The sequence below is a fragment of the Monodelphis domestica genome, chromosome 4, assembly GCF_027887165.1.
Source record: "Monodelphis domestica isolate mMonDom1 chromosome 4, mMonDom1.pri, whole genome shotgun sequence".
Classification (NCBI taxonomy): Eukaryota; Metazoa; Chordata; class Mammalia; order Didelphimorphia; family Didelphidae; genus Monodelphis; species Monodelphis domestica.
Window position 1 is genome coordinate 332,714,014 of NC_077230.1, and position 23,203 is coordinate 332,737,216.

The following is a 23,203-nucleotide window of genomic DNA, read 5'->3' on the forward strand; positions in this document are numbered from 1 at the left end:
AAGATGTTCTTTTATGGCTGATTCAGAACCAAAAGAATTGCTTTGCTAACTGGCTATGTTGGCCTGATTCTTAGAGTTCTGGCAATTTTTTTGTTCCCTTTCACTATATATCAAAATCTAAAATTATAGGAAGTCTTTTCATTCAATTACAAGACAAGGTATAGATCTTGATCAGTTATATATATATATATATATATATATATATATATATATATATATATATATATATATATATGTGATCAACTAGATAGGGATATATCACTTAATATATTCTATATGGCACTTAACTCTAAAGGTACTCAAATTAAGAACTATATTTTATAGCTGTTAAACCAATAGATCTGCTACAAGTGATATTAAAAAGCTCTATCTATACAAAAATAAGATACAAATATAATTAACATATCTGTTACAAGCTATACAGACAACCGATGGTTTGTTCACTTATTGTCTCCCCCCATTAGATTGTGAACTCCCTGAGAGCAAGAACTCTTTTGCCTCTTTTTGTATCCCCAATGCTTAACACAGTACCTGGCACATAATTGGTGCTTAATAATGATTAATTGACTGACTGAACAATAATCCTGATTGACTATTAGAGATTGTAATTGGCATGTTATTTATATAATTCTACCTCAAGTATATTGGCTTTTCTCAGTTTTCTGCTTTTCTTCTTGGAGCGCAACAGTAGAGAATTAATTGCTAATCATCTCTGCCTATAAAGTGTGAATGGCCATGAATAAGGCAAACTGAGTATGTGAACAAAAAATTTAACTTTTAAATATGACTTGGATATGTATTAGATATGAATTCCTTGAAGTAAAATATGCTCTCAAAAACATCATTTCCCATCACTGAAAAAGGTTTACTCATCAACAAGGAAAATACTCATACTTTTTCTAGAAGTACATACCTGCTGGATTCTGAACAAAAGTACCAGGATTTTGTGGATGAACTGGTAAAAACTGTTGTCCTTGTCCAAAAGCTACAGGCTGAGTAACACCAGAGAGAACCTTTAAAAGAATTTATTTTGTTAAAAGTATGTAACCATTCATTTCCATACTTATGTAAAAACTTAAGTACTTATTTCACCTATAAATTTTTAAAATACATGTTGTAAACTTGCACAGATGTCACATGATAAACTTATATTAAAGTTTTTTCTAATGATAAAGTTTGAAAATTTCATTTGAACACAACTTGGGACTTGTTTTGGGGGACAAGTGAAGGTATATAACTGAAATAAAAAGCAAGCAAGAAAAAGTACAGCATTTGGTGGAAATCAAGAAAATACACTTCATATTTAATCAAGACTTTCAAATATGTTAAAAAGAATTTGAATACTAATATTTCACTCTTTTCCTACTCTTATGCAGAAACCCAATTACAAAGTAATTCACTACCAGTTTTTGGTTCAGTATTAGAACAGTCCATCTTGGATACTATCCAAAGAAAGTTTAAGATTGAAAATACCCACAAGATTTTCTATAAGATTTCTACCACTAAACCAATCTTTATATGGCTCTGATTCCTGGAAATGAATACAGTTAGTTTTTAAGTATGTAAGTAAACCCAATTCCTAACTACACTGGATTTAATCATAGTCCAATGTTCAAAGTTAAGGCAAGGGAAAAGTTATAAAGTGTAATAAAATTTTAGATAACATCTTACTTAAACAATAACTAACACACTGTCATAGACATAATTGAGAATTAAAATTCATTCATTGAGATGAAAAGATCTTTCTTTTTTACATAAGGAGTCAGAAATAGCAAAACAGGGGCAGGTAGCTAGCTCTGTGAATTGAGAACCAGGCCCAGAAACAGGAGGTCTTGGGTTCAAATCTGGCCTCAGACACCTCCTAGCTGTGTGACCCTGGGCAAGTCACTTTACACCCCCCAACCCCCCATTGCCTAGTTCTTATGCTCTCTTCTGCCTTGGAACCAATACATAGGATTAATTCTGAGAGAGAAGGTAAGGTTTTAAAAATACCAAAATGGCCTTCAAATTTTGTTTAAATAAAATAATGTAAATATGGCTTAGATGTCAAGACAATTTCATTTCTTTTGTGTCAAGTCAACAAGAATCGCCAAATACCACTATGTGCCAAACATCATAATAAGGCTGAGGATAGGAGGAAGACAAAAACAAGAATTAGTCCCTGCTTTCAAGAATCTCATAAACCAAGAGGAAGAAAGCATAAAAATAATGTATGTTTAAATAGGAAATAACAAATGAGGGATGACACTAGCCTTGGAAAAGACTTCTTATAAAATGTGGGACTTGGAAGCCAGGAAAGGGAGATGATGAAAGAAGGAATTCCAGGCATGGGAGCTAACCAGTGAAATTTGAAAAGATGGAGTATCTTACTCCAGTAACAGCAAAGGGACCAGTACCACTGCATCACAGAGTTCATATAGATGAGTGAAGTATAAAAGACTGGAAAAGAAGAAGAGCAGGCTCTTAAGGATTTTAAAAGCCAAACAAAAGATTTAATATTTGATCCCATAGGTAATAGAAGCAGGTGGATGGATGGGTGGAGTTCATAATCAAGTCCAAGACAGCTGAGTGAAGGATGGACTACAGTGGGAAGATTTGAGGATAAGAAACAAACCAGAATGCTATTGTAATCAAGAAATGAAATAAAAAGGGCCTACAAACCAGAATGGTGGCAAGGTCAAGAGAGACAGGAGGTATATACCAGAGAGGTGTTTCAAAAGTAAAAACTACAGGACTTAGGAAATGATTAAATATGTTGGAGAAGAGACAATGAGGAGTTCAATGACACCTAGATGGGGGGGGAGCGGCTTGAAAAGTGCCCTAGATAGTAATAGGAAAAGTTTGAAGGGGGTAAGATAATAAATTCAGATTTTTACATGTTGAATTTAAGTTGCCTACATGACATCCAATTCAAGATGTCTATCAGGAGATATGAATCTAGAAGGTGGTTAAGTAACTCTGAAAATCATGTGCACAGAGTATGTGAATCTGTGATAGAGTGATGTAGGAGGGCCCAGATAAGAATTGTGGGGGACACTCAGTTACTGAGCATGACCTTGATAAAGATATCTAGCAAAGAATGTTTTCTTCCCATTAAAACATCCTTTTTGAGCCTATGTAAGAGATATGATCATAAAACTCTTTAGAATCAAAGAGGGAAAGAAATCTGTTTTTTCCATTTACTCCACAGAGACTAGCATAGAAATAAACAGTAGAAATACTGAATGTACCTACATATGGGCCTTTGCAAAGAAGTCTTTTTAAGAATTAAATCTTGGGATTATTGGTGAAATCCTTATTTAACTAATTCATTAAATATCAAATTCTTTATTCAAACAATCTTTTGTTATAAGTACAATACAAAAAGAAATCACATTCCCACTCTGCACAATCTAGAGAAAGGAAACAAGAAGCTAAAAGACCCAACTTCTCTCTAATGGCTTAACCAACAAAAACAAAAAACTAAGGAAAAAGTTGACATATCCTATTCTGGTGAATGATTTTGGACTTGGAATTTTTGTGGGCTTAAATAGTAAGATGAGAAGGAAAGCTGAACATTTTTTTTAAATCACCTCTGTTTTTTCTAATCTCCCATTATAAAATTAAGAATTATTTTAACTGGTTAGACCATTTTACCTATAGAGAAATCATTAGAGTAGCAAAATAAACTACTTTGTAATGAGAAGGACACTCATGAGCAGTTTTTTTTTTAAACCCTTACTGTATCTATCTGAATATAATGAGTAGTTGTTTGTTTTTTTAAACCCTTACTGTATCTCTCTGAATAGAAGAAGAATGGCAAAGGCTAGGCAATTGGGATAAGTGACTTGCCCAGAGTCACAGAGGTAGGAAGTACCTGAGGTCAAATTTGAACCCAGGTTCTCCCAAATCCAGGCCTAACACTTTTTCCACTGTGCTGCCTAGCTGCCCTTTCATAAGTATTTAATGAAATCTTTTTTCCTCTATTGATATTAAATGCTACCTGTTTAAAAGGTCCCATTAAGTGAAGGAATTTTGCTGTTAGAGTTACTTTAAAATATAACCTAACAGTTCGTTGTGAATAAGCTAGAATTTGAAATAAGGCCATTGCATTCTGCATTAATTGTTAGTTTTTTCAAATACATTGCATAGGAGTATGTATTTTTAAAAATATGATTAATGGAGAATTTGCTACACCTATACATTCTTTGTATTTGTTCTTATTTAACATCAACACAGGCATATATTTTCCTGCCTCCTTTTTATTAGCTTTTTATTTAGGTGCTAGGTGCCTCTTCCCAGTTTCATCCAACTTTTATTGCTACCTTCATTATTTTCCTTCCTGCCTCATATAAAATTTAAATGTTGAGAACATAAGTTTAGCTTTTAGGAAGAAAACATAATAATTAAGAAAGTGTTGAAAGAACACTATTTGGAGATAAAAGGACCTAATCAGGAATTCTGGCTCTCAACACCTGCATAACTTTTGAGTATTTTGTTCTTTATGGCCTCATTTATGAATTGAGGTAGTATAGCTAATCTCTAAAGACCCTCAAGCTCTTAAGTCCTATAAAATAAAGGAAGGAGCTGCTTCTCTCTCCTGTCCCAGACCTTCTGTTAAAAACAGTACTGTTCATTCCATGGTTGCTGATCTGTCTCTCCAAATGTAATTATAATTTGGATGGTATTTTAACTATTTACCATGCATTTCACTTTTTAGAGAATGTTTATTCTGGTTAACTTATTTCTGATATAGCATGACAATAACTATACTATAATTTTAAATGAAATGATAGTTCCCTTGTCTATTTCTGAGATATGTTAAGTTATATTTTAAAGTAACTCTTAATAGCAAAATTCCTTCATTTAAATTACAAATAGCAAATTAAGGAGCCTAGTTTTTAATAATCTTTTTGTACTTTAACATGTATTTGTTAGATAAAAACTATGTCTAAAAGTATTTGAAAATTCTCAAATACTTTAAGTTTTCCCCCCCATAATAATGAACCTACTTTCTGATGAAAGGGTTTTCACAAATTAAATTAACTGGAGCCTAGCAAAATTATCACTTTAATTAATGATAGGCCATCTTATCAGGAGTTCTCATTAAGAGAATTCTGACAAAATGACAAATTCAATTGAGTTAAAAAGGAATTACTTTAGCTAATTAGATTGAAATCCCAGTGTACATACTCTGGAGTATCTATAATATAGGACAGCATTGGCAAAGTATTGGCACTTATGCCCAGCTGGCACTTGGGGAGCTGCCCCGTTCCCCCTCTTCCCAGTGCCCAAGGTCATTTTTTGCAGGCCTGTACAACTCTGTCCAACTGCCCAAAGTGAGCATTTCCTCCCTTCACTCTCTGGGGTAATGTGAGGGGTTCTCACAGGCACCTTGAAGTTGCCCAAGCACCCAAACTTGAAAACCTTTGCCAACACTGATATAGAAAATAACAGATGGAAAATTAAGGGTTATTAAACAGGTTGCCTTGGGTAGAAAGAAACAGCAATTTGGAGGGCTAACTATCTAGAGTGGGTTGTTAAAAGAAGTAACAAGAATAAAGAAAAAAGGGTACTGAAAATTATGAGTGTCCTAGTTTTTAAAAAATTAGCAGACTAACAAGTACCTTAAAGGACAAAGGAATCTAAAAATCAGCTAACAGGATACTTAAATTTGTCAGATTTTTACTAATATAGTAGGAGACCTATCTGAAAATCCCACAAAATAGTAAGGAACTTTACCTGAACACCAAAGAAAAATGCCTAAGTGCCAGTTTCCTGGTTTCTGATAGTATAAAAGCAACAGTTTATCTTCAGGTCAGAATAGAAGCTATCAACCACAAAAGACACTAATTCTACTTTAACTACCAAGGAAACCAACCCTTCCCAAAATATAGACAAGTAGGGGATTTTTTTAAACCCTTACTGTCTGTCTTAGTAACAACTCTAAAATAGGAGCAAGGGCTAGGGCAAATAGGAAAGTGATTTGCCCAATTTCATACAGCTGGGAAAGTGTCTGAGGCCAAATTTGAACCCAGGTCCATCAGAATCCAGCTCTGGAGCGCTATTCACTGTGCTACATAACTGTCCTTTCAACTAGGGGATTTCAAGGTCAAATTAAATAGCTCTAGTCACAATGAACTTACACTCCTCAAAGTTTCAAACATTGGCCTTAAAATCTGGGATCCGTAAATTCAAAACAAGACCAGTTATGGATTATTTTCCTACTACCTTTCTTCCTTCATTTTTCCTAGTTCATGATAAAGCATATAACTTTTCAACTCATTTGTAGGCCACGTAATTTAAGATTAAAATTAAATACTTACCTGTTGAGATGGCTGAATATTTCCTACTGCAATTGGTGTGGGCAGATTACCAAAGTTTCCAAACTGTGGACCCTGAAGATTCTTTTCATCAAAATAATGTCCAGATGCTCTGTTAAGTGGATTTGAGAAACCTTGTGCTCCAGGGCCATGTGGTCCATTAAAATTTGGTCCCTGAGGTGTATCAAACATTTGCTCATGTCTTTGGAACTGTATTCCTTGTGACGGTGCATTAAATGCATTGTTGGGAGGGTCATTATATGGACCAGTCTGACTAAAAGAGACTGCATCAAGTCTCTGTGAAGGATGATTGTCAAACCTTGCACCTTGAAGACCAAGAGGAATATCAAACCTCGATGCTTGCTGGTGTTGTGGACCATCAAATCTTTGAGGCCCTGTATCAAATCTAGGTTGGACCTGCTGACCAGGTGGCCCATCAAATCTTTGTGGGCCTTGTTGACCAGGAGTTCTTTCAAATCTAGGACCAGGCTGACCATGCAAACCATCAAATCTTGGCAAAAGAGATGGCTGACCTGGTTGACCATCAAATCTTGAAGCATGACATCCCTCAAATCTTGGTCCACCTTGACCAAGAGGTCCTTCAAATCTCATATTACCTCCTTGTACAGAAGGACCTTCAAATCTCATTCCACTTCCTTGTTGAACTAAGGGTCCTTCAAATCTGACCCCAACCCCTGGCTGACCATGTGGTCCTTCAAAACGAAGGCTTCCACCAAGCTGATTATGTTGGCCTTCAAATCTAAGACCTGCCACTGACTGGCCATGGGGACCCTCAAATCTCATACCACCACCCTGCTGGAGCAAGGGGCCCTCAAATCTGATTCCACCCCCTGGCTGACCATGGGGTCCCTCAAATCTAATTCCACTTCCTGAGGCACCATGACTTCCCTCAAATCGGAGTCCACCAACAGGCTGACCTCGAGGATTCTCAAACCTTAGAGCACCAACAGGCTGACCATGAGGTCCCTCAAACCTAAGACCACCCACAGGCTGACCACGAGGACCCTCATATCTAAGACCACCCACAGACTGGCCAGCTGGGCCCTCAAACCTCAAACCACCTGTAGGACCCTCAAACCGCAAACCAGCAGTTCCTTCAAACCTTAAGCCACCTCCTCCTGCCTGTCCAAGTGGCCCTTCAAATCTCAAAGGAGTCCCTGCTGGTCCTTGAGGACCTTCAAATCTCAAAGGACACCCACCTCCTAGCTGACCTTGTGGTCCTTCAAACCTCATAGGTCCCCCTCCCCCTATTTGTCCTGGTGACCCTTCAAACCGAAGAGAAGCTGGTGTTGGAGGTCCATCAATTCTAGGATTTGGCTTATTAGGTCCTTCAAAAATCATTTTAGTTGGGCCATCTCCCCTTGCTACAGATGGCCTAGAAGGTCCATCAAATAATGGTCTGTCTTCAGCTAATGCTGTAAGTCTCTGATTTGTTGTATCGAGGCTTGAATATCTCGATGCTGGGCTGTCTGCAAATGTTTTATCTGAATCTTCATATCTAGGTCTCTTAAGTGCAAAACGCTCACCAAATGGAGACCTTTGCTCTTCTCGGACACCTTAAAATGAGAGAAAATAAAGTTTAAACTTTCTCAAATCTGAATACACATCAAATCACCTGAAAAATCCCTTTACTATTAACACTAAAAGTAAATACTTATCAATAAACTCAATTTATTAATATTCAAACTATTATTTCTCTTACACTAAAATCCATCAGCACCTAAGTGTATTATTCATTTTTCCTTGATTGCAAAATAATTTCAAGAATCATAATTTTATACTTTGTACCTTTAGCAGAGACTTGCTCTTCATGTCTTCTTCGACCATCATGGGAGGAAAGATTCTCAGCATAAGTACGGCTTCCAGATATTGGAGAAAGACGCCTTGATCTTTCACTAAATTGCTCTTTTCTATCAAATTGTGCTCCACTACTCCTACCTGTATGTTTACTTTTGGATGGTTCACATTCTATTCCTGACAACAAAGCATCAGTCAAATGGTAATCAAAAATATCGGGATCCAAGAGATCAAGTCTTGGAAATGAATGCTGAACTTGTGTCCTTTTGAGCTTAGCTTTATGCTCATAATAGGTTAATTCAGCATCAGATAAGAGAGGTTTCTTTTTTAATCCACCTTTATTTTCTTCTGTAGGACTATCCCATACACTGCATCTATGTTTTCCTTCTTGATATTGAAAGAGCTGACGAATCTGATGAACAACAACAAGAAATTCATCCTGTGTAATTTCACCAGATGTTAAACTATCATTTGCCTGCAGAAAAAATTAAAAAGGAGAATTAAATAGTTTCAATAAAAAGAAACAAAATTCAAAGCATAAGATAAGAGTAATAACTATGGAATTAATCACCATAATTACCTTTTTAAGTAGTTCTCTTTTGCTTGCAGAAGTTAATTCTTTAGGAATCTGAAGATTGGCATCTACACTTAATCGATGTTGTTGTTTAGGGGCTCGGGATGATAAAATTCCTTTAGCACTGGCCCAGCTCTCTCTATGTCTTAAATGAGGTGATTTACTAAGTCCTTGATGCTCTTCACCCTGTTGTAAGCTAAAAAAATATGTAGTACATTAACATTAAAATTTAAATTAAGGGGACAACCAGGTATTTCTGTGGATAGAGCCAGGCCTAGAGACAAGAAGACCTGGGTTCAACTCTGTTGTCAGATATTTCTTAGCTGTGTAACCCTGACCAAGTCACTTGACACCAGTTGTCTAGCTCTTGCCTCGCTTCTGCCATGGAACCAAAATTCAGTATTGATTCTATGACAGAAAGTAAGGGTTTAAAAAATTTTTTTTTTAATTAAGTAATATCCTGAGGACTATGTTTAAAAATCCTTTCATCTAGATATAAAAATAAGCTCCTTGGTTGGATATTTAAAAGCCCTTCAAAACCTTGGTCCCATCACACCTGACAGTCTAATTACCCATTATATACATGGCTATATACATACAATATGATCCAGCCAAACTACCTTGTTGTTCTCCATACATGGTACTCTACATCTACCTTTTCTAAGCTTTTCTATTATTCTATGAAATTCACAAACTCTGTCTTCCTTCCTTTTATGACTTCCTTCAAGACTTAGTTCAAATCTCATCTTCTACAAAAGGTCTTTCATATATCTCCTCCTCCTCTTCCTACAATGTCTTCCTGTCAAAATTACCTTAAAACTATTTTACATGTGCCTATATATGCACGTTTTCCGCTAGAATGACCTCAAAGGCAGGAACTATTTCACTTTCATCTTTGTATCCCCTTAATACATAGTATATAGCGCCTAGAACACATTAATAAATGCCTAATGACTGAGTAAAACTGTATATGTTATGTTTATCAGTCTAAGAACATATACATATGCACATTTCTTATTAAAGTATAATAACTTACCTTTTATTTTCCTCCCAACCAGATTTCCATCTTTTTGTAGACTTAGAACTTTGCCAATTTTCTACATTCTCCTTTGGTTCCGACCCTGATTTTGTAGAATGCTGATTTACAGTTTCTTGTGGTCTCTCTTCTTGAGTCTTTTTTACTCGCCTAGGATCTCGGGTGTCCTGCTTAGCACTTCTCTTATTAGAATTTCTTTCATCACGAGAAGCCTGTGTAAATTCTTCTACATGTGACTGCTTAATTCCTGATTGACGTAGCTTTCCAGTTTTAGGTGTAGAAGTAGAAGGAGAAATGCTTCTTTGCCTTCGTTTAGGTGAGCGCCTATCTCTCCTTTTTGGAGAATGCGTAATTGGTGATCGAGACTTGGGAGATCGTGATCGTGATCGTTTTCTAGTACTTGATCTTCCTGTTTTTGTCCCTTGTTTTTCTGATTCGTCAGCACCAGCTTCTTGTTTTTGTACTATGCCATTTATAATTTTATTTCTACCTCCAGTGAGTCTATGTTCAGATGACTTCATATGCTCTTCTTTATCTTTTTTTTCTGAAGACTTTCTCTTCTCTTTTGAGTCATCATCTTTGCCATCAGGCTTATCCTGGAGGTGTTTTTTTAATCGTGGATCTCTTTTGCTCATTTCAGGGACCCCTCGACTTTCAGATTCCTGATTTTTTACATCTTTTGTATGAGAAAATTTGTTTTTCAAAGGTGAAGGAGATTTAGATTTGGACTTAGTATCTAACTGGTCTAGTTCTTTCTTTGTGATTTTTTCACTTGATTTACTTTTTTCTTGCTTTGATGAGTTCTGTTTATCAGTAGGTATAGATTTATTTGCCTTGATATCAGATTGATTCATTGTATTCACTAGAAAGTCTTTCCTGTGACTTTGTTCTTTACCATGAGAAGAATGTTGGCTTATCCGATTAAGACGGGGATCTCTGTTTGTCACTTTCATATCCTGTAGCTGTGAGGATGAGGATGAAGAGGGGCGACTCTTTTCAGGCTGTACAGAAACCTGATGAGAAGCTTTAACTGCCATAGGTGGAATTTGCGAAACAAGTAATTTGGAAGGTGCTGATCCAGGAACTATGTTAGTTGCCCCTTGCTGAACACTAAGAGAAACTGCCTGAAAAAATAAACAAATTTTTACCATATAAACATTGTAAAAATTGCAAACTGGCTGTTAAGAAACCTGAAACTAGAGAAAACAAATATTCACATAATAAATAACCTCAGTCCAATTTATTCATCTACACAATAATCACTGAATACCTAACACCATGCATAGCAATGTGTTAACCAAGGGGTTGCAAAGGAAATAAAGAAGTCTTTTACTTTTTTTTTTTTGAGCCAACTTGTAATTTCTCAATGTAGTGGGCTCCCTGTGAATTAGTTGTTACCAAGTATACCACAGAAGATCATTTGGTCAGAAAGAGAAAAAGATGAGGAATTTGGGAAACATCACAAGCCTGGCAAAGCATGATGTGGATTTTCCAAACATCTGCTGCAGAGTTCTCTGCCAAAAGCAGAATAACCTTAACTTGTCTCAGTAATAATAAAATCCTTCAAAAGATGAAGAATAATCAAAAAAGAGAAATTCACCAACAGGGAGGCTGCTAGAATAGAAATGATGGGGATAAGGGAAGAAAGTGACTGCTTCACTCTAGTCTGTAAACAGAGAACATGAAATCCAAGAATAGCCTGACATGAACCCTAGGTTTTGGAAAAGCAGATTTCAAAGGGTTCAGAGGAAATATGGGTAGGATCTCATGTAGTCAAATGATTCAGAGGAAGTCAGACCAGAAAAGATGGGATATGCTTAATTATCTCTCCATCTTCTCCACAAAAAATGAGGGATATTTTACCAAAAACTTTGCTAAAATCTAGTTAACTGTATCCACAACACTCCCCCCTTAAGCCAAACAACAATTATTAAGGATCTGCTATGTACAATGAATGCACTGTGCTAAGTGCTAAGGATACAAAGGAAAGCCAAAAACAGTCTTTGCTACAAAAAGTTCAGTCTAATGAAGGAGACAACATACAACACCAAGATAAATATAGGAGACAACATACAACCAAGATAAATATAGGATAAGATGGTGATCATCTCAACATAAAGGTACTGATATAAAGAAGGACCATGAAAGAATGCTTCCAAAAAGCATAACTTTAGCTGAGACTTAAAGAAACCAAGAGTCATAAATAAAAAGGGAAGGGAAAGTCCATGAAAACATTCAAGAATATATCTGGGAGGCACCTACGTGGCTCAGTAGATTCGGAGCCACACCTAGATATGGGAGGCCCTAGGTTCAAATTTGACCTCAGACATTTCCTAGCTGTGTGACCAGTCACTTAACTCCCACTGCTTATAACCTTTACCACTTTTCTGCCTTATAATCAATAAAACAAAAAGAGTTTTTAAAAAGATGATAATGTCTGATTTGAGAAGCACCAAGAAAGTCAGGATATCACTGGACTGCAGAGCATATGGAAGGGAATAAGACTTAGGAAGAAGACTAGAAAGAAAGGAAAAGACCAGGTTATAAAGCTCTTTAAAAATGAAAGAATTCACTAGTAAGGAGCCACTTTACAATAGTAAATAGAATTTACTATTTGTGGTGAGTAGGTTATGGTCAGACTTTCACTACTTATTTTGTAATCCTGTTATAAAAATAAATTCTGAAGACTGCATACAGGCCAACAATTCCTGTGAGGGAAAAATGTGATTTTTTTTCTGACATGACCAATGTGGATTAAAAAAAAGGAATTATCAACCTAGATTTCAAAAAAGAAATGTGCAGAAAATGGAGATGTAATGCAAGCCAACAGAAGATGATTATAAGAAACTGGTGCGGGGGCAGCTGGGTAGCTCAGTGGATTGAGAGCCAGACCTAGAGACGGGAGGTCCTAGGTTCAAATCTGGTCTCAGACACTTCCCAGCTGTGTGACCCTGGGCAAGTCACTTGACCCCCATTGCCTAGCCCTTACCACTCTTCTGCCTTGGAGCCAATACACAGTATTGATTCCAAGAGGGAAGGTAAGGGTTTAAAAAAAAAAGAAAAGAAACTGGTACTGTCTTGTAAAATAATATCAGGAATGCTAAAGCTCAGAATAAACAAAGAGTGTTGAGGTAAATAAAGGGCAAAAAATGAAAAGCTTTTGTTATGTTAAGCTATACTGGAGGGAAAAGGAGGATTAAAGAAATAGAACCTTTGGCTTGGAGTGCCTCAAACCATGATGGTGAACCTATGGCACAAGTGCCAGAGAGGGCACAGAGAACTCGCTGTCACCAGGCCAAAGTTTGTTACTAGAAAGGCAGAAACACTCCTCCCCTCCCTCCCCCTCAACACCATGCATGAAGACCTTTATTCGCATCACCCACCCCTCTGCCTAGAAGCCCAATGGGAGCACTTCCTCCCTCCCCTGTGTGGGGTAAGGGGAGAGAGGAGGGTATGGGGCACATGCAGCACTTAGTCTGGGTAGGAGGGGAATGGCACAGGATCTCTGGGGGGACAGAGGCAGTGGCACACAATCTCTAAAAGGTTTGCCATCACTGGCCTAGAACATGATTAAGTGACAACAGATTATGCAAAGACTCTCACTGGAGACTCTTACTTTCAGAAACTCAAAGGACCTGGGGTCAGCTAAGTGGTTCAGTGGATTGAGAGCCAGACCCAGAGACAGGAGATCTTGGGTTCAAATATGACCTCAGACACTCTTCCTAGCTGTGTGTCCCTGGCCAAGTCAATTAACCCCCATTGCTTAGCCCTTATGCTCTTCTACCTTGAAATCAATACTGATTCTAAGATGGAAGGTAAGGATTTAAAAAAAAAAAGGAAAGGAAAGGAAAAAAGTCTATAAATTAGAGGCCCATAAACTTTATATTCACTCCTAGGAAAAATCTAACTGAGATTAAAGAAATGACTGGGAGGAAAAGGAATCTTGACTATAAATAGTCAACCTATCTTCATTCAAGAAAGTATTATGCAAAGAGCAAGGTAGGTGGCTCAGTGAATAGATAAGAGAGCTAGGTCCTCAGTTCAACTCTGGCCTCAGATACTTCCTAGTTATGTGATGCTGGACAAGTCACAACCCCCATTACCTAGCCCTTACTACTCTTCTACCTTGGAACTAATACAAAGATTCTGAGACAGAGGTAAAGGTTTAAAAAAAAAAGATAAATGCTAAACTCATTTTTCTTTTTTGACAGGATCATACTATAGATGAAGAAAATGTTTTAGATATAATATATCTAAATTTCAGAAAAGCTTTTGATTAAGTGTCTCATATTGTTTGTAAACAAGCTGAAAAGATATGGAGTAGAAAATAATAGTCAGTTGAATCCAGAACTGAGTGAATGACTAGATTCAAAAAATAATTGTTAGTGGCAGTTAATCTCTATAGAGAAGTCTCTCCTGGAATTTATGGTCTTCTGCTGTTCAGATTTTTATCAATAACCTGGGATATAAGCAGACATATGTTCACCAAATTTGTAGGTGATGCAAAGCTGAGAATACCAACATCCTGCAAGACAGGATCTAAAAAGATCTAGACAAGAGGAGCATCTGAGCTGAATCTAATAAAAAGAAATTCAATAGGGATAGGTAATCTCTTGCAAGTAAGTAAAAAAAAAAAATAAAATAAATCAACCTAACAGGAATAAGAGAGAGGCAGTTAGCCAAGAGTCAGGAGTTCCTGGGCTCAAATCTGACCTCAGATACTTTCTAGCTATGTGACCCTGAGCAGAGCATTTAATTCTAATTGCCTAACCTTTACTCCTTTTCTGCTTAGTCTTGTAAGCTGCAAACTCAATATGAAGCAAATGATGTGACAGCCAAAAAGGTGAATATAATCTTAAGCAGGGCAGAGGCAGGTATAACTTCCAAGATAAGGAAGCATCACTATAGACTTCCATCACTACATTCCTTCTAGTGTATTATCTATCTTCAGTTCTGGGCATCAGTTTTAAGGAAGTTATCGAAAAGTAGAGAATGTCCAGAAGTTAGTAATGAGAGTGATGTAGGGCCCTGAATACCTGTTTTATAAGAAATGGTTGAAAGAACTGGGCATGGTACATAACTCAGGTACATGACATCTGTTTGCATGTACTTGAAGTTATCACAACACAGAGCCACTCTTAAGAGCTAAACAATGCCTAAAGAGTTGGTAAAGTAGTAGATTCTCCCTCCAAGTAAGTCTTCAAGCTGAAGTTGGATGAACCTAAAGATTTGTCTAGACAGTCACTATGTTTCCTTCCAACTGTCAGTTTCTATAATTCTGTCAAACACCCTCCCTCCTCAACAGAAGTCAATAATTCTTTTGCAGTTTTTAGTCTTGAGAAATTTACCTGAGGCAGTAAGAAGTTAGGAGACTTGCTTAGGGCATACAGTCAAATGTGTCAGAAAGGGAACTTGAAACCAAGATCATCCTGATTCTAAGGTCAACTCTACTAAGACCTACTTACCATTATAGGCCCAAGTCTCCCCTTTTTGGTTCCCCTGCCTCACCAAGTAACCAATGATAAAAAGCAGAGAAAATGTTTCCTCTACTACTCCAACATTTTTTTTGCCTCACTACACCCAAAAAACATATTCTGTGATTATGAGCTACATTCTGACAAACAAAATAGTTTCTAGGTCTAAAATTGAGTGCTCAAATAAGCCATACAAATAAAACTAGCCAATACAGATATAGTCCCACTACTACTGCTGGCCCTATCTTTAAAGTCTTTTGAACCCTTTCTTTCTTGCCTGAAACTTGATACTAGGTATTGATTACAAGAGAGAAGAGCAGAAAGGGCTAGGCTTGGGGTTAAGTGACCTACCCAGGGTAAACACAAGAATATATAAGGACAGATTTGTATCCAGGACACCCACTGATTACAGGCCTGGCTCTCTATCCACTGAACCACTTAGCTGCCCCTTTCTTAAAGTCTTCATCCCTAAAAAAAAAAACAAGTAGCAGTAAATAACTATTTAAAAAACACTATTACTTTCTGTCATAGTAACAATTCTAAGACAGAAAGACAAAGTCTAGGCAATTGGGGTTAAGTGTCTGGGAGGGGAGGGGGCACACAGCTAGAAAGTGTTTGGAGAGGCAGCCTATTTCAGAAACAGTTCATAATTATGTGCGGCCAGAATTGGGCCAGAATCTATTCAGAGACCTGTTACTGTTTCCTCATAGCACAGTGGCTTTGAGACCCTCCTTCTAGAACTACACAGAATTAAAGCTTATAAAAGGATAAGAATATACCAACATTTTCTAGAATATATAAGAAAAATGTGATTTACATGCTTTCTAGAGTATCAAAACTTAACTTATCTAAAGATCAATACTACCAAAGCAACCATTTTAAAGATCTCAAATCTTTTATAAAGTTTTTGAAGAAAGCAGCTAGATGGCGCAATGGGTGTAGTCAGTCAGGCTTGGAGCCTTAGAGCCTTGGAGCCTTGGAGCCTTGGATGGATTAAGAGTCAGTTCAAATTCACCCTCAGTAATTTACTAGCTCTGTGACTCTGGGTAAGTCACTTAACCCATTTGCCTCAGTTTCCTCAACTGTAAAATAGGGATAAGAGCTCCTCTCTCCCAGAGTCGTGAAGATCAAATGAGATATTTGTAAAGTGCTTAACACAGTACCTGGCACACAGCAAATGCTATATAAATGTTAGACGCTATTATTGTTGTTGTTAGTTATTAGATGCTAGATAATAGTTAGCTAGATAATAGTTAGATACTAGAAAAGGCAGGATTTTTCTCAACTAGATATTAGAATTGTGATATTAGAATTGTGAAGATGAAGTCAACATTCAAGCTTACTTTCAAGATTTTTAGCTTTACAATACCAAAAATACGAACAATAGAATTCACTCTGGAAACAAATCCTATAAACATAATTATTAAGGATATTATAATAATTAGGTATACTCATGCAGTAATTAAATTGCTTTGGGGGAAGAAAACTAAATTACTTTAATAAATAATGTATCATCATTTGTTAAATCATTTAAGACAAAAAAAATTTGAAGTTGTATGCAAATAATTAAGGTATACTGATTAAAAAACAACAGCCAACAATGACCACATACAAAATAGATTCCTTTGAGGGAAGGATTAGACTTAGAAGAAGAAGCTTTGGGACACATATAACATCTCTCCTACTTACCAGTTGTGCCTTAGTTTGTTCCAGCTCCAGCTCCAATTTTTTCTGCTGAAGTTCTAACAACTGTTTTTGCTTTGCCAGCAGCTGTTGCCTTATCAGTTGCTCTTGGGTCAAATTCTTTTGGATATCAGGGACAATTGGAGGAGTGGAGATTCCAGGGGAACTGACCACTGTGCTAGGTGTAGGAGGTTCTTCAGGCTATAAAAGAATAATGTAAAAAGAAAAAATATATTATAGCTACCCTGGAATTTAAAACATAGCTCAAAAATATATTAACTCATTAAAATTCTTAACACCTTGTGAAATAAATTGAATGGCTAAATTGTCAGCTTTAAAGTATCTCACTTAAAAAACCTTAACAGTATTTTCAGGTATGTTCTAAAACATCTAACCATTTCAAATCTGCAAAAGGTAAAAAAAAGTTACAATTTGTACAATAAAATTATAAAGAGAAACACCGAAAGACTTGGGAACTCTCATCAAGACCAATGACAGTTCTAGAGGTCTCAACATGAAACATTCTCCCTTCTCCTGAGAGGAGATTCAGGTACAGATCAAGACAGTTTTTTGGACTTAGCCAATGTGGAAATTTATTTTGCTTGATTACACATGTTTATAAGCTTTGTTTTTCTTTCTCAATGGATGATGACAGGAAGAGAAGAAAGTGGAAGAGAAAGGTCTTAGTGAAAATTAAATTAAAAAAACATTATGCCAACTAAAAGACAAACTATTAAAGTTCTTTCCTTTTCAATTTAACAGATTTAGAGTACTGTATTCTGGTTTTATTTCAATAATTTTACAGCAGAAAAATAAAACTAGTGACAAGAATGTTAACTATGTAGCCTTCATATGAAAACTTACCGATTTATTTAAAAATTTAGGATTCACATGGATGCTAGAAGTATTCACATTGGGGGGTAGAGGCTTAATTGGCCAAGCAGGATCTAATGAATTAACTCTGACATCCAAGGCATAAAGTTTCTTCAAAGGGAAAATGTCATCCCATGTGGAGCGTAATTTAAATAAACTTTTCCTAGTATTTTCATCCACCTAGAACAACAGAACAGTTCTATTGCATGTTAAGTTACTATAAAAAGTTTTATACACAAAATGCAATTAATCCTCCTGAATTGCTAAACTACTCCATGTTATGTATGCTTTTTTCCTATGGATATATAGAATCGTAATTAATATTTAATTTTCAAACTGAATTTTAATAGTTTTTTCTCCTCCAAGAAAAGTAAACTGGCAAAGCTCAAGTTGTTAATAACTACTGGCTCTCATTCAAGACAAATTTAATCTTTTTATAACTCTGTAATTTAAAATAGCACTATTATTCCCAGTACAAGTTTCCCATTTATTAGGTATAATACTCTGAAAGCTTTACTTCGGCCCTAAAATGACTTTTTCATGTGCAGCAATCCAAAGTCACAAGAAAAAGGTGTATCAGAATCCAGTGTATCAAAATGCTTACATTTTAAAACCTTTAAATGGTCACTATCTGGGATGGAATTAAGACTATTCCAACCGCTTGCACAGTGCATTTACACATTTGAATTTAAATCTCTTTCAGAGATGACACTTCCTATTACAAGGTTTCTCAGAAAAGGACAGTAAAAGTTAAGGCAATAATTATCTCAGCCAGTTCTCCATTATTTGTTTAATAAAAGGTTAGCATTATAATGAAAATCCATAACCTAAACCTAAGACAATTTCTAAAATCATGCTAAGACATAACCAAATTAATTAAGCTTTATTTTTACATTTTATTTTACTTATCCACTTTGTAAGTGCTATTAAGTATTTAGAAGTCAAAATTATCTAGCAGCTAGAAGAGACATCATGGGTCCTGGAATTTCCACAACCCAGATTATCAGCCTCTGAATAATCAAAAAGTCAATGGTAATTTGAATCTTTTAACATCGATTATTATAAATTACTTAAAAATGTATTGGACAACTCTACTTATTGGAATCAACTATGAAAAAACACGTTAATCTACCCTAAAGATCTAAATGAATTTAAACTGAAGGTTGATGACACATGAAAATGTTAACAGGCATAACATCTTTATTTTAAAAGCAGTGTGGATCCTTCTTCTCAGCACCCAAACTTGACTCTCTTATCCTTTAACAAAAACCTGAGCTAGATACTAATAATGGTCAGAAACGCCTTTTTTTTTCCTCAAATGTTCATTTTCAAAGCAATTCAGTATATACTATAATTGGTACTTCCCTTAAGCCTCCAAATTTCCTATTAACTCCCAAGTATTAAATTGTAACATGTATATAAAATCTAACACTGAAAACTTAAACTATTTGATTCTATAAACCCAATCCCAAATTAGTATTTCTCCAGATAACTACGACTATAAAAACATAAAAAGAAACTTATTTCCTTAGCAAGAAACAGAACACAAGGTATGTCCAAAATTCAATTCTCACATGTGTTCAAAGATACACAGGCTCATTTGAAACCGTCAGGGAATTTACCTAAGCGAATTCAATCACCTTTACTCATTCTTCCTCAACATTTTAAATACTGTATAAACTATACTTGATACAAAATACTAAGGAAGTATTCCAGACAACTTCATATCCATAGAACCAACACCCCCAAAAACTTTATCTAAAATACTAAGAAAAAAAGGACTGTATAATACAGGAGGATAAACTAATATCTTAAACTCAAGCATAACCCAGCTAGGATACCTTTACTTGCAGAAAGTAATAGACAAGTCATTTCTGACTACCAAAAAACTCAGTAATACTGGACCAATGCTTAGGTAGGGTATATTCAACAATCTACCACCACTAACAAATTATTTAACTTATTTTTGACTCAAGTCATCCCTGTGCATATTCCAAGTGACAAAACAACAAATTTGAAATATTGATCAATGCAAAGGTATTGAAAATAATTCTGAAAGTAAACTGTCTTTGACTGTTAACTCCTAGAAATTAACTCTAACCACTTCTTTTTTAAGCAGTAAATGAGAAAAGAAAAAAATTTAAAGAACCAAACATTTATCCACCCAAGAAAACCCAACACAATAACAAATATTTATTTAATCTGGAACATTTTTTATAAAAATTCAGAATGTTTCTAAATGCATATATACCTTTTCAAACACACAAATAAATGTTGCAACTAGGTTTTTAGTAAAGGCAGTAAGATACTCTCTTCCAACGTTCTTCACAATGGAATCCATAAGATACATAACAGGGAGCTTCTCTGTAGAAGGAGCCTGAAGTAATAAAAAGAAACTGAGAAGTTTAGTATAAGGAAATATCATTTTTATATTGTTTGCAAATGAATTTCCAAACCCACAAATACAGACCTATTTTTGGTTGATACTAAGTACCACTGGGTTGACATTAATCTATATGAAGCTCAAATGTTCAATTAGTTTCTCTTACACTGACATTTGTGGAGCAGACAAAACAAACTCAATTACTGAGAAGGGAAAAAAGTGCAATCATGAATGTAATTACTGGACACAATGCTGTTTCAGGTTCATGTGGTAGTAAACTGTGTTTTTAAAGTGGGAGAAAATGAGGTTGAGAGTGGCCAAAAAAAAAATACCATTAATTCTCTTCTGCTGGAACCCAAAAGTGTTGTTTCATGACCCACACAAACTCAAAATAGTGTGCCTAGGCTTCATGAAATAACAGAATTCAGATTTCTGGCAGAAAGCCCAAGGTAACTTCAGTAGGCATTATTTTATATGTTGAAATCTATGTAGCCTTTGTTTCCTATTAAGTCACACTGGGAAAGGGCTAGAATTATTTTACAGTCCTAATGAATCAGAAGACTCAGGAAGGTTTCACATCTCAGGCTAATGACAAATCACTTTTTAAACTGCATGTAAAACATGCAGCAAGTTGGGGGGTTTGTTACTGATACAAGAAAAACAGGATCAAGCAGCAGGTTGAGTCATGTAAGTCAGGTTGAACTTGACACTGGCAACCACGATTTGCACCGAAGATGCTCTTCATGGGATGTACATTCCGTCGAGCTGTTTTTTTTTTCTTTGACATGCACAAACCACTGAATCTAAATTTGTGCAGTCAGTGTAGTGATGTTGGTACTGTTAGGGCTTCCAAGGCAAAAGAATTGCTGTTGCCCAGTTCAATTGCAATGCCTACCCACTCATTGGCTTTTAGTAGCAGAAGGCACAGCAAACTTCCAGAAAGCATCAGCAGGTACACAGACTTGTTGAGGAGCATTAGAAAAGGCAAACCATACAAATTGTGTGTTGATTATACTCCTCAATTCCATAGGATCCCCCATGGTTAAAAACCTTAAGTCATTCCCAGTTACCACCACCTTACCCCACCCTCCAAGTGTCCAAGTTTTCTCAAATCCCCAGCAACCTTTCCCCTAGCTAAGTGTAGCTAGGGTAGGGCTCACAACTCTTGAACACAATGCCAACTTTATTTCACAAAACCAACTGCCCATACAAGTGTGTGGAAGTGCTCTTGCTTTTTATATATATATTATTTAATGCCTGTACCACTGAATTTGGCTAAAGAAACTGAATAACTTTGCATGGAATGTTTCCTTCAAGCCCTAACTGGCTTTTTTTTTTAAGGTCCACAAGGCCACTGCTTTGATAAACCATAGCCAAGTATCAAACATGTCAAATACTTTATGGATGTGTCTTTACCCTTAAAAAGCATTGCTATACCATTTTAATCCTTGTTTTCATAACCTGGTGAAGAGGTACTGAGGTCATCATTTTAAAACCAAAATCTGTCCAGAATGCTACTTCTATTGTTGTGTATGTAAGCAGTATATAAAGTAGGTGGAGTCTTTTTATGTAACAAACACAGTCAGTCATTTGTAGTTAAGGCTGTCTTATGGTAGGGGTCAAAGTATATGTGAAAACTGAATTTCAAGTTTAATAGTTCTGTGATTCTACAAAATAAGGATACAATTCTCCCTGAGGGCAAAACCAAACCACTTTGATACTAAAATGAAACATCATCCATCCATCCCTCCCTTCACCCTCAACCAACCCAACCCTCATTAAGACAGATTCCAAAACTGTGGCAGAATGAAGACCTTACAGCTTTTCCTCAAACTGGCTTTAATCGGGAAAAGTGTAGTAAACTCACTCACGACTCTCATATTATCACTCAGCCCCAAGAGCTCTCTGTTCATCTATTTTACCACTGTGTATTTGTCCACAAACTAGATGTTTTAATGTGGTTACTATTTGGGGGGGTTAATTTTCCAGTTCTTGAAGGTCCTCCGGATCCATCCAAACCATTTCTTTAAGTGTCAACTTGAGCTACAAAATCAGGCTATTTGGAAAGTAAAATTGACAGATCACTTAAAAAAAAAACACAAAGCAAACTAAGGTTTCAGTAATTAAAAAGAGCATTCAAATTCAAATTAAGAGCTAGGTCTTCAATAAGGCTAAAATATTTTAGTCTTCAAGTCCCATTGGTGTCTGTGATATCAAGATAAAGAAAGGAACTTCATTAACTAAGGGAATTTTAACCTGTCTGCAATGTTTTGGTATTTTCAATCCTTCCTGTGGCCAAAGAAAAACAAACAGTTGTTGCATACAGGCTATCCACATGAAAACAAAATTTCAGACCCTGAAATATTTGTATTTTAGCTGTCAAATTGTTAGCATGTTGGGGCCTTCATTTAAAAAAAAATGCTCACTGCTTTCTTGTCCCCTCTAAATTAAGGGCTGAAAAGGGCCATCTGAAAAAGTGTAGCACTGGAACACTTAGTTGCTGGAAAGATTGGAACCTAAAGGAAGAATGAACCCCAAGTCACGGAATTTAAATTTCGTTTTAAACACACAACCACATATTTAAAAATAAGGCTTGAAAACAGATTCTACACCTTACAATGGTAAATAAAAAAGACAAATACATATTTTATATGTTTTATTCACAAATTTTATAATACCAGTCACACATTTCAAAACCATTTATTTAAAAAAGTCAGACCACTCATTTTACACTAGACAGAAACCGTCTCTAGACAATATTTTGGTGGTTGTTGTTAAAAGTGGCCTTTTAAAGGAGTTCTCTCTACTGAGAGGAGAGCTCATCCTGTATAACGGTAGTCACTAACATTAACTAGGAAAAACTAGACCATAAATACAGGGTTGAAAATTACTTTTAAAACTGACACTGGGAGGCTATATTATCTCTCACTTTTGTAAAATCTAAAATTTAACAGTAACTACTTAAATGACATCACTCAGACTCTTCCCACTCCCACCAATAAGGTCCACAGAATAGGAAGACTATAGCCAAATAAAAAAGTGGCACAAAAGATCACCTCC

At 36.0% G+C, this 23,203-nt stretch overlaps 1 protein-coding gene across 1 annotated transcript in view; it reads right to left on the minus strand.

Moving 5' to 3' along the window:
* PCF11 (PCF11 cleavage and polyadenylation factor subunit) overlaps positions 1–23,203 on the minus strand; it is a 32,919-nt gene that overhangs the window by 8,359 nt on the left and 1,357 nt on the right. The window contains exons 2-9 of the mRNA XM_007490882.3: positions 20,012–20,137; positions 17,752–17,940; positions 16,894–17,088; positions 9,731–10,854; positions 8,701–8,890; positions 8,112–8,595; positions 6,306–7,879; positions 914–1,013 (exon numbers count right to left, since the gene is read on the minus strand). Of these exons, the coding sequence (XP_007490944.1) occupies positions 914–1,013; positions 6,306–7,879; positions 8,112–8,595; positions 8,701–8,890; positions 9,731–10,854; positions 16,894–17,088; positions 17,752–17,940; positions 20,012–20,137 (3,982 nt within the window). The remainder of the gene's footprint in view (positions 1–913; positions 1,014–6,305; positions 7,880–8,111; positions 8,596–8,700; positions 8,891–9,730; positions 10,855–16,893; positions 17,089–17,751; positions 17,941–20,011; positions 20,138–23,203) is intronic.